The following is a 12,149-nucleotide window of genomic DNA, read 5'->3' as shown; positions in this document are numbered from 1 at the left end:
GGTGGGGTTTTTTTTTTTTTTTTTTGAGGGGGGAGATGTTTTTACTATAGGGCATGTGCATTCGCCAGAAAAACAGAGAGAGAGAGAGAGAAATCACCCCCCGGGGGAATGGCCACACTGCAATCCCTTCTTTATTCTCCCCTCGGGATCTTGGGCACGCACACACACACACGCGCACCCAGCATGAGTTTAAGCCACCCGGTCTGGGACTCAAACTGTGGTCGACTACATGGTAGTCCAGCGACATAGCCATTATGCTAACTGCTGGTCCCGGCCCCGTTGACTTTTTTATTCCTGTCCTAAAACTGATTTTGTTCTTGACTCAGTCCTTGTGAAGGTCAGCACTTTTTAGCATTGTACTGGAGGAAAGAGGAGTTTTAAGTAGAATTTGCCCTTTTCTTGGTCCTCACAGGAGTGTTACGACTGTGGGAATTAGGTATTAGGAAGCCATCAGCAGAGCATGTTTCAGTCTTCCTTATAATAATGAAGTCAGTAACGTGTGTTTCCATAGTGGAGTCTGTTTCCTTAGGTACTACATCAGTGGGGTTTTTTAAATTATTGGTTTTTTAATTTGCCAGAGGGTGCATGTGCTTGCCCAGGATAGAGGGAAAATGAGAAAGCAACCTCCCCTCTGGGGGAATGGTCACACTGCAATCCCCTCTCCTCCATTCCTCCCTCCTTTGGGGATTTTGGGCATGTACACACCTGGTGTGTTTCTCAAGGTGTTGGGTCTTGGGCTTTGAACAGGGAGTTAGCCATATGGAGTCCAGTGCCTTAACCTCCAAACCATTGGCTGGCCCCAAGTGTTTTTAAACTTTTAAAAAATGTAATATTCCCCATAAGCTTTGCCCCAAATTATTAGATTTCTTTACTTCTACTCCCACAAGAAGATTTCTCTGTTTGTCTGTGTAGTGGTGATTGTATTATAGCCAGTCATTCGGTTTGAAACTCAGTTGTTACTCGTGAGTGCTTCAAATGTGATCCGTGGGATGGTGACGTCAAATGTTATTTCCTATTTAAAAACATCTAGCCAATGCTCTTCATGCCACCAACAACTTGCAAATTATTCCGGACTTCAGTCTCAAGGATTCCCGAGACCAGACTGTGCTGGGCCTGGCCTTGTGGACTGGTAAGCTGTGCCCCAGGCTGTTGACCAGCAGACAGACAGCTGTCGAGGGCAGGTGGTTGGGTAGGAGACACAGAGGGAAGGAGGGGAGTGGGGCTGGTCATTTGGCTATAAAATAGCCTTTCCACTTGGGTTAAGCTGGTTATATCTCATGGAAAGCTGAGAGGATAGGATTGTCGTCAGAGATGCTGAGGCAGTGGGCAGACTGAGCCTGCACGGATCAGGGCTTGCTTCTCTCCCAGGCATGCACACGATCGCAGCCCAGCTGCTGGGCTCCGGGGCCTCCATCAACGACACCATGTCCGACGGGCAGACCTTGCTGCACATGGCCATCCAGCGGCAGGACAGCAAGAGCGCTCTCTTTCTCTTAGAACACCAGGCAGATATCAACGTCAGGTAAGAGGGAACCGCACACTCCACCCTGATGCCAACCACGTCTCACTGAGCTGGTTCACACGCATCGTCCTGCTTGTGGAGAGCACTTCTCTTCCCTGTGAATTAAAGGAGGGAAGAAGTGGCTCTAAAGTCCACCAGTGTAGTGCAGTGACAGTATAATCAGTAGGCTGGTGCTGTGGGAAGGAAAGGGCACTGTTCTTTGTTCTCGTTTGAACCTTCCAGGACCAGTGCGCAGTATCACATAAATCTCTTTATAAAGAACCATCTACAGGGCCCAGCAGGTGATAGGGTGTTAAGGCACGAGACTCCCACATGGCTGACCGTGGTTCAAGTCCTGAACCGGACAGTTTGCTTTCTTAATTTACCTCTCTCTCTTGACCCCCTCTCTCTTTGGTCAAATTAAATTATATAAATTAATTTTTAAAAGAACCATCTACCATCAATTTTTTTTTTTTTTGGAGAGGTTTTCGCTATAGGGCGCGTGCGCTCGCCAGACAGAGAGAGACAGAGAGATAGAAAGCGAGAAATCACCCCCAGGGGGGATGGTCACGCCGCAATCCCTTCTCCTCCATTCTCCTCTTGGGATCTTGGGCATGCACGCACACGTGCCTGGCGTGAGTTTAAGCCATTGGGTCCGGGACGCAAACCGCTGTCGACTACGTGGGAGTCCAGCGACATAGCCATTACGCTAACTGGTTCCCTACCATCAATTTTTAAATAGAATTTCAACTATAATAAAAAACATCCCAACAAATGAGCTACCAATGGATTTGAGGGGTAAAAGACACAGAGTTACATATTTATTGTGGTTGTTTGTTTTTTGGAGAGATTTTAGCTATAGGGCACGTGTGCTTGCCAGACAGAGAGAGACAGAGAGACAGAAAGTGAGAAATCACCCCCCTGGGGGGATGGCCATGCCGCATTCCCTTCTCCTCCATTCTCCTCTCAGGATCTTGGGCATGCACACACATGAGCCTGATGTGAGTTTAAGCCACCGGCTCCAGGACTCGAACCACAGTCAGCTACATGGGAGTCTAGCGATATAGCCATTATGCTAACTGCTGGTCCCAATTGTGGTTGTATTTTCAAAGAAACTGATCTTTATCACCAGTGTCAAGTGACCCTGAATGACTGAGTGGGGGGAAAAGTGTTTTGTCAAGTGGGTAGTGAGGGTGCCATTTCATTCAGAGCCTATTAATAGCAGCTGTGTTCCTCTAAGATTTCATCACATTGGGATGTTGTTCAGTTTTCTTCTGGGTATAATCATGTGGCATAGCTGTATTTTCTAAAAAGGCAGAAGGGACAGACATTAGTGACAGATTTAATCTTCCTGAGAAAATACTAACAAATATGAGTGAAGTTTGTTTAAGAGACATGGTGGATTCTAGGCTCTGGAATGCCCGAGAGGACCCCCTTCATCCTTCGGCTCCAGTTACAAATGTTGGTTTTGTTTTTGGTGTATTTGTCCTAGCAGGACTCAGGATGGAGAGACGGCCCTTCAGCTGGCCATCAGAAATCAGCTTCCACTGGTGGTCGATGCCATCTGCACCCGCGGGGCGGACATGTCTGTGCCAGATGAGAAGGGGAACCCCCCGCTGTGGCTGGCTTTGGCCAATAACCTGGAGGACATTGCATCCACTCTGGTGAGATAGCTCAGCATTAGCCTGTCCCCGGGGGGCGGGAGCACAGCTTCCATGTCAGAGAGGGAGTTGATGCCTACACAGCAGTCCCCAGAGAAGATCTGCCGAGGATGGACTGGGGGTTGAGGACACGCAGCTGGGACCAGTGGTGGCACAGCACTAACGAAACACTGAGACCGGACCCCCCTGGGAGGTTGGTGCTCTGAGGCCTCCCTGTGCCCCCTAGCGTGCACGTGCGTGCTGTGGTCCTGGCTGGCGAGACTGGGAGTGGACCCCGTTGGGAATGCCTGGTGTCCCTTTGTGTCTTTCTTTCTTTCTGGGAAGAAACACATGAATAAGCTTGAAGAACAAAGAGCTAAGCAGTTGAAAGGTATATTAAAGGAACTTTCAGTACAACGTGGTCTCAGCCAACACTTTTCTTTTTACCAAGAAAACTACAAAGAAACAAGCAAGTGGAGGCATTCCCTTGGGAGCCTCCTCCTGGGATGGGTTAATTTGATGTGGGCCACCCTCATCATCACCACAGTGGTCATTTCCTGAACCTTCCAAGGTTTGTCTCTCTTGTGCCCAAGATAGGCCCCAAAAGTTGTAAAGCTGGGCACGCTGGCTTAGCTGTCTGAAAGGCCTGCACTGTGCCATCCAGGCATCGTTCACCTGAAGGTTTCACCCAGTTGTGATTGGCATCGCTTAGCTTTACGGTTATGTTACCAGTGGCTCACACTTCTGTAGGCACTTGTGTTTCCTGCCCTTCTAGGACACAGCTCTAGAGGGCGCTGACTGCACATAAATCACAGTTCCAAAGCCCATCCGCAGGACCTAGTGCAGAACGTGCACAGGGCAGATATTAACCGATGTTTTGTAAAGCTGGGCACGCTGGCTTAGCTGTCTGAAAGGCCTGCACTGTGCCATCCAGGCATCGTTCACCTGAAGGTTTCACCCAGTTGTGATTGGCATCGCTTAGCTTTACGGTTATGTTACCAGTGGCTCACACTTCTGTAGGCACTTGTGTTTCCTGCCCTTCTAGGACACAGCTCTAGAGGGCGCTGACTGCACATAAATCACAGTTCCAAAGCCCATCCGCAGGACCTAGTGCAGAACGTGCACAGGGCAGATGTTAACCGATGTTGTAGCCGATGAGTGGCTCAGAGTAAGGTTACCGTCAGTTTATTCCCAGACCTCCTCCTCTTCTTTTCTTTCTTTTTTTTTTTTGAGAGAGAGAAAGAGATTTTTGCAATGAGGCATGTGTGCTTGCCGGAGAGACAGAGACAGAAAGTGAGAAATCACCCCCCAGGGGGGATGGCCACGCTGCAGTCCCTTCTCCTCCATTCTCCTCTTGGGATCTTGGGCATGCACGCATACGTGCCCGGCGTGAGTTTTTTTTTTAAGTCGCCAGGTCTGGGACTCGAACCACAGTCGACTACGTGGGAGACCAGTGATAGAACCATTATGCTATCTGCAGGTCCCCCAGCCCTCTTCTGTATGACCCAGATTAGCAGCTCACATAGAGCTCAGACATGGCAGTGAAGCTCTGGCTTTGCCTGGCAGTGTTTGTGAGTAATCTGTGCTCTCCCGCAGGTCAGACATGGTTGCGATGCCACGTGCTGGGGTCCAGGACCTAGCGGATGCCTTCAGACACTCCTTCACAGAGCTATCGATGAAAACAACGAGTCCACTGCCTGCTTTCTGATTCGCAGGTCTGGGAGGGCCAAGTATCTCTTGAAATCTTCTTGTTCAGCTTATTGCAAACTGGCTCTTCTCTTATTTTAACCCACCTGCGGTCTTGGCATGCTTGTATCTGACTTGGCTTTCCTGATTAATGATCAGAGGTCACCGTTCTGTCAGCCAAGGCAAGGCTTACTTGAAAGGAGAGGACCTCCCATGCCTGGATCTAAGACTAAACGCTGAGCCAGTGCTCTGCTCGGGAGCCCTGTGGGCTCCTGTAGTCATGTCAGACTGCTTCCACTAAAGCTGGGAGGCTGGGCAGAGGAGACCACATGGCCTCTGCAGGACTCCACAGATGCAGGAGCGTTCACAGGCTCCACGGGCCCCTCATGGTGTGGGATATGTGGGAGGCAGTGTTACTAGCAAACCTTTAGAGCGGTGGTTCTCAAACTTTAAATGTGTGCAGAGCCCTGGGGAGCTTTTACACGTCTCTGCCCAAGTGGCCCCTGGAACCAACTGCAGCATCCTGTAGGGCAGGACCCAGACCCCAGTATTTGAGGCCAAGGACCAAGACCAGCAGGCCCTGGCAGCAGCAGCTTTTTTGTCGGGTTGGTGAGGCTGCTGCCGTGCATTTACCAGCGTGGCCTTGGGCTAGGCGGAAGCATGACCTGCCTGTACTTTCCATTCCTTCCAGTGGCTGTGACGTGAACAGTCCCAGACAGCCGGGTGCTAACGGCGAAGGAGAGGAGGAGGCCAGAGACGGGCAGACGCCCTTGCATTTGGCGGCCTCCTGGGGGCTGGAGGAGACGGCTCAGTGTCTCCTGGAGTTTGGTGCCAACGTGAATGCACAGGTATGGCGTTTCTCTTTCCCGGGGAGGTGGTAGCTCCAAAACGAGGGAAACCTCCTCTTCTGGCAGGGACCTGGTACATCCCTCAGCCCCGGCTTCCGCTGTACTGTAACGGACGATGATATGGCGAAGAGACTTTCTCAGAGTCATTACAAATATAATGATTCCAGGTTCAGACTTCCCTTCTCTGTGCCTCTGTCCTTACTATAGCACGAGGAAGACTCGTTCCATTTTTCTTTACCTTCTGTTCCCCCTTAGTGATAAAATCCCATTGAGAGTTTGGTTCTGATCCAAACCAACTACTGTGTTTAGGGAAATGTTTTAGCAGCTCAAGTCACCATCACCGAGTTATGTCCCTGGGTGCTTTTCAGGGTTCTGGTTCCTGAAGGTTTATACAGGATGCCTGTACTCATACGGAGTAACACGATGTCGAGCCGAGCGGACTGCACATCTTGTAACACGAGTGTGTTTGTGCTGGGCTTACTGTCACCACTGAGTCACTGGAGCCCGGTGTGACACAGACTGGCTCTCACTCATTTCTGTTAGGCTTCTTTGAAAGCGTGGAGTGGTAGTATTGGTTCTCATAACCACAATTTGATTGAGAAGATATCCCCCTTCCCATTTTCCCTGAGCTTTATCTTTCACGTGGCTGTTAAGACCTGTGCACTGCGCCTGTAGGATGCAGAAGGAAGAACGCCTGTCCACGTAGCCATCAGCAACCAACATGGCGTCATCATTCAGCTGTTGATCTCCCACCCCGATATCCACCTGAATGTTCGCGACAGACAAGGGCTGACCCCGTTTGCTTGTGCCATGACCTACAAGAACAACAAGGCAGCTGAGTCCATTCTCAAACGAGAGGCCGGGGCCGCTGAGCAGGTGAGTGCCGGCACCCCACACCCTCTACGCTGCCCCAAGTATGGCAGAATGTACGTCATGGAGACCAAACGAGTGTCACCAGCTATTCAGGCCCTTCTCTGTAAAGACATTGAAGTTATGCTCCTTTCTGAAAATTAGGCCACTCAGCTGTCCTGGCAGTGCTGGGTGAGACTTGACCGTTCGTGCTGGGCCCACTGTGCTGGCCCGTGTGCCAGCCACGTAACGATGCCACACTTAGAAGTCAGGGCTGTGGGGCTCGGGATAGGAATTCGCCAGCATATGCAGTGGAGCACATTCTTTGCTTTTGCTTGGTTGTTTCAGTCCCCTACTTACGAATGTCTTAGAATGCTTTAAACTGAACTTGGAAAGCTCGTGTTGTGGTGTTAGAGCAACGTTGAGTGTTTTAGAGGAGTCAGTATTCACCCTAGCAGCTCAGTGGCCCTTGAGGTTGACCCTGTGCAGCTGCTGAATCTGGGCGGGAAACCGCTGATCTGCGAGCCAGATTGGGTGGGAGACCATAGCACCACCTGATGATGGAAGCTGGGAGGGAGCTAAGGAGGTTTGTCACGTTAGTCCTCCAGAAACTTGCCTCTCCAGCCAGCACTTAGAGCACTGCCAGGACTTACAGTGAGCCACTCAGAAGAAGAAATGGAAACTTGGGACCTGAATGAAGTGAAATCTTAGCACGGTTGAAGATCGTTGCTCAGTATTTCGGAGCTACCTCACCTTCTTCAGCGTTTTCGTTAGTGCGGTGGATTGTGTAGGTGTCAGCCTCACACCTGCTCAGATGGCATCAAAGGGTCATGACGAGAGAGCGTCTCCTCACATGCCTCTCCACCTAGGTTGAAGCTGGCACTGCCGAGCAGCGTCCTCTGCACATGCTCTGCCTGCGTGTGTGGCGTGTGGTGTCTCCTCGTCACCACCTGAGCACTCAGGCTATGACAGCTTTTGTAACTACAGCCCGCTGTGTGCTTTGATTTGAGTAAGCCTCTGTCCGCTTCATCTCAGTGGAGCCCGGTCTGACATGCTGCTGGCGGGTGGGTCTTCTCCCATCGTGTGTTATCCAGTGAAAGAGGACGCTTGCTGAACATTTCTCAAGCTTCTGTTTCTGCTCAGGGAGGGAGGCTGGCTCTGCAGCTGTGCTGTTAGGATGCTGGGTGCTTGTTTTAGCCTGAGCAAAGAGACTTCCAAGGCCAGTCTCCACCTTTGACTCTCCCTGAGCATCCTGTCCCTCCTGAAGGTTGCCCCTTCCTTGGCTTTCCACATCCGGCTCCTCCTGCAGGAGGGTGCCTGGGCAGCTTGCTCAGTGCAGTGGTCCCCTTCCCCGAGCACCTGGATGTGACCGTGCACAAATTGTGGGGCTGGAGCGGTGGCAATTAATGTTGGTTCTTGGGAGGGAACTTCCTGGAACCAAGGAAAAGACTACGCCCTGACCATTCTAGCAGTCAGCGTAACTTGCAGGCACTCAGGAGACACTCCTAAAACATTTTGGTCCCCACTTGTTGCTTTAGGTGGATAACAAGGGCCGGAATTTTCTTCATGTGGCAGTTCAGAACTCTGATATTGAAAGTGTCCTGTTCTTGATCAGCGTTCAAGCTAACGTGAATTCCAGAGTCCAGGATGCTTCCAAGTTGACCCCTTTGCACCTTGCCGTCCAGGCGGGCTCAGAGATTATTGTCCGTAATTTGGTAAGTGATGCGGGAACGTTGCATGAGGACGGGGCACATCGTGGGGTGTGTGCAGACCTCCCATCGCAGGTGTTCGGCCAGCTGCCAAAGGCCAGCGTGGATTTGGGAGCTAGGCCAGTACATGCGGGAAAATGGGCTTTGAGGGGCCGCAGGGCAGGCCGATGCTGCAGCAGGGCGTGGAGGGAAGGCAGGGTTTAGATGGTAGAGGCACGGTCTGAGCACAGAGTGGAGATCCTCTTCTGTAGTCAGCCCCTTCTGTAACTGGGATTTTCAAACGAGTTGTCTCAAAACTGCATAGAGGTGTAAGAAATTTTTTATATTTTATGAAGAAGAAAATTTAGACTCAGAGATTTTTTTCTCCAAGGCTGTGAGCTAGTAGTGTACTAGGATTTCAAGCATTTGTATTTGACTCCAAAGCTTCCTTTTTAGTGTAGTGACATCACACCACCTGCAGGGGGCGGGCCTGAGCAAAGCTGTGGGGACTGGAAAGTGCACGTGGGACTTACTTAGGCAACTGTAGTTGAAATTCGAGTAGAGAAGTGAAGGAGCTGTGGTTAGAGAGGCCGGCAGAGAGCAAATTGTGGGGTGTCCGATTTCAGACCAAGAACTCGGAGGAGTCTTTTCCCTGTAGGCAGTGGAGGAGCTGCTGTTTGTTCTGAGAGAGAGCATGGGCCAGCAAGCCAGAGCAAGCAAGTTCCTTATCACCCGCTGCTCCGCAGAGTGGCTTATCCCGGGGCTTCCCCGCACGCCCAGGCATGTGCTGCAGAACTCGCCACCAAGGCGCTTGCCCACCCTCTGCTGCCCTGGTGTTTTGCTGTTTTTCAAATTTTGCCAGAGAGAGGAGGGGAGAAGAAACCATGCCCCCTCTCCCCATGGGTGTCGTCACACCTAAGTCCCTTCTGTGTTTCTTCCTCCTTCGGAGAGTTTGGGCACAGAGGCGCACACACACCTGGAATGTTTTTCAAGCTGCTGGGTCTGGGCCTCGTGTGGTCAGCCCTAGAGGATCCAGTGCCCATAACCACCCAGCTTGAAGCCGACCTGTCCTGGCGTTTGTTACTGAGAAACACATTGTAGAAAAGCTTTTTTGACTTGATGTTTGACTGGAAAGAGCGTTTAAAGAAGATGCTTTGGGATGAGTTAAGGGTGTCAGCCGCAGTGAGGGACAGACTGCAGAGTGACTGAGCACGTGGACCTGATGGCATTGGGCACAGACTGGCTGCAGGGGAGCAGCCAAGAAGACAGAGGTGGGACCTGCAGTAGTAGGAAACCAGGCCACCTGACAGGCTGGTGAGGCTCCGAATCCTTCACCAAGGTCTGGTCCTGCCTTCTGAGGCTGGAGCTCACAGCTGAGGGGAGTGTCCAGAAAGAGCCCCTTGTCCCGGGTCCATGTGCTCCCCCCAGTGCAGGTAATGGTGGGACTCGCCCTTTGCACCTCTGTCCACCCTGCCACTAACTAACCCTGGGGCTAGCTCTGCTCCTCAGCACAGCACTAGTGACCATGTCTGTGCCCTCGTGATATGTCCTGTCCGGAGGGTCCCATAGCCACTCGTTTCTTGTCTGTGTGTGACTCTATTGGGTGCCCAGAGGTCTGGTGGGGCTGGCTCAGATGTCAGCGGCAGAACAGGGCAGCATACTGGAGTTTAGGTCTCCCATAGCGGAGAGCCCGCGCACACACACTGAGGAACCAAGGGTGGCTGCAGACCTCTGGGCAGGCCAGCTGGGCTCCGACTGCACACCCCGCGGTGCTGTCTATTAGCAGCAGCTCTCTTGAGAACTTTGACAGAAAGCGGATGAGTGGTCTTCAGATATGAAATGAATACACAAGCTACTGGGTTGTCAGGAAAGTTGTGTCACATTTTTGCATAGAAAAACATAGAGGGGCCAGCAGGAGGCGTGGCGGTTAAGGGCCTTGGACTCCCACATGGCTGACCGCATTTTACATCCCAGACTGGTGGCTTGCTTTCTCACTTTTTCTCTCCCTCTCTCTTGCTCTCTTGCTCTGTCCCTCTCTGGGTCAAATTAAAAATAAATTAATTAATTTAATTTAATTAAATTTTTAAAAAAGAAAACATAGAAAAATAGGTCATGACTTTCCTGACAACCTAATATTATTTAAAGGTGTTTCCTGCCTTTGATTCTGTAGTTCTTTGTGTTCTTGATTTAAAAAAAATAATATAAAAATAGTACATGCTCATCGTGGAAAGACTTAGAGCACCTTAGACACAGTCTGTCTCCCTTTCACTCCCAGCTGTCCTTAAGTTTGGTATGTGTGTATTAAAAAAATCTTTGGGACTAGCAGTTAGCGTAATGGCTATGTCGCTGGACTCCCACGTAGTTGACCACGGTTCAAGTCCTGGACCCGGCAGTTTAAACTCACGCCGGGCACATGTGTGTGCATGCCCAAGATCCCGAGAGGAGAATGGAGGAGAAAGGATTGCGGTGTGACCATCCCCCCTGGGGGGTGATTTCTCACTTTCTGTTTCTCTGTCTCTCTCTGTCTTTCTGGCGAGTGTACGTGCCCTATAACGAAAACCTCTCAAAAAAAAAAAAAAAATCTTCAAAGTGGGACCAGCAGATGCAGTAGTGGTTACTTTGCTAGACTCCCACATGGTGGACCACAGTTCGAGTCCTGGATCTGGTGGCTTGAAAATCATAACAGGCGTGTGTGCGTGCACACCCAAGATCCCGGGAGGAGAATGGAGACAGGACTGCAGGATGGCCATTCCTTCCTACCTACCGACCCCGGGTGGGGGGGTGCTTTATCACTTTCCCTCTCTCTCTGTCTTTCTCTCTCTTTGCCCCTGGTAAGCACATGTGCGCTACGGCAAAAACCTCTAAAAATAAAAAAAACCTTCAAAGTGCATGCGCGTTTGTGTGCAGTGCTTGTGTGTGTACATCTCCCTCTGTCTCCAGCTGGAACCAGACTAACTTGCCTTTTGTTAAACCCATTGTGTTAATCCACAGTACGTGTCATCTGGCTACCTGTTGTATGGGTGTGCTGTGCATTGTATACCCAAAGCCTTTTCCTGTTGAGTTTTACCGTTAGAAGCAACAGACTCAGTGCAGTCCTGGGCAGTCCTCGCATACCAAAGTCTTAGAAATGGAATTTCTGTGAAATGAGGAGTGGCTGTTGAGCGTTTTGGGAGATAATTGCTGGTTTGCCCTTGGCAGAAATTGTGCTTGTTTAGCCTCACCAGGAGTCTGTGGGAGGCCCCGGTGCTCCTGGCTTTGCCGGGGGGTAGCCCATCTGTGCATGTCAGCCGACAGGCAGGCGTGGCCCTGTAGGCAGGACCTGGGTTGTGACAGAGAGGCTGCTCATGTAATCAACTTCAACAGCTTCTTGCAGGAGCTAAAGTGAATGAATTAACCAAGCACCGCCAGACCGCCCTCCATCTCGCTGCCCAGCAGGACCTGCCTACCATCTGCTCAGTCCTCCTGGAGAATGGAGTGGACTACGGTGCTGTGGATGAGAACGGAAATAACGGTAATTCCCGGTCACTTCCCAGAGTACGGTGCTGAGTGCCTGGAGCAGTCCCTCCGTCCTGGGGGTGGAGGTGCACTGAACCCTGGGCTTGCTCTCCCTCAGGGAGGTTGGCTTTTATAGGAGCCAGAGCTGTGACAAGAAATGTTCTGGGAGGGCATCCAGCCTGCACGGTCTAGGCCTTGAGCAGCCTCCCAATCTGACTGGTAACCCTGAAAGCCTAAGTGGGCTTCTTGTGAACTCTCAAATCTCTTCTTTGGATAACTGCTGATGCAGAAAACAGGGGCTTGTAAGAATGCAGTTATGACTCGTTTTGGAAAAGATGACCGTGGGGGAACCAGCAGTTAGCGTAATAGCTATGTCGCTGGACTCCCATGTAGTTGACTGCGGTTCGCGTCCCGGACCCGGTGGCTTAAAACTCACACCAGG

The 12,149-nt window shown here is 51.1% G+C and overlaps 1 protein-coding gene across 1 annotated transcript in view; it reads left to right on the top strand.

Moving 5' to 3' along the window:
- ANKFY1 (ankyrin repeat and FYVE domain containing 1) overlaps positions 1–12,149 on the top strand; it is a 118,640-nt gene that overhangs the window by 96,198 nt on the left and 10,293 nt on the right. Inside the window, exons 13-20 of the mRNA XM_006167603.2 lie at positions 1,031–1,129; positions 1,369–1,522; positions 2,997–3,165; positions 4,738–4,856; positions 5,519–5,675; positions 6,351–6,551; positions 8,063–8,239; positions 11,576–11,723. Coding sequence (XP_006167665.1) covers positions 1,031–1,129; positions 1,369–1,522; positions 2,997–3,165; positions 4,738–4,856; positions 5,519–5,675; positions 6,351–6,551; positions 8,063–8,239; positions 11,576–11,723 — 1,224 coding nt within the window. The remainder of the gene's footprint in view (positions 1–1,030; positions 1,130–1,368; positions 1,523–2,996; positions 3,166–4,737; positions 4,857–5,518; positions 5,676–6,350; positions 6,552–8,062; positions 8,240–11,575; positions 11,724–12,149) is intronic.

This window comes from Tupaia chinensis, unplaced genomic scaffold (genome assembly GCF_000334495.1).
Source record: "Tupaia chinensis unplaced genomic scaffold, TupChi_1.0 Scaffold144899_1, whole genome shotgun sequence".
NCBI classification, from domain to species: Eukaryota; Metazoa; Chordata; class Mammalia; order Scandentia; family Tupaiidae; genus Tupaia; species Tupaia belangeri.
Note: the sequence above shows the minus strand (reverse complement) of the source record. Positions and strands in the feature narration are given on the sequence as shown.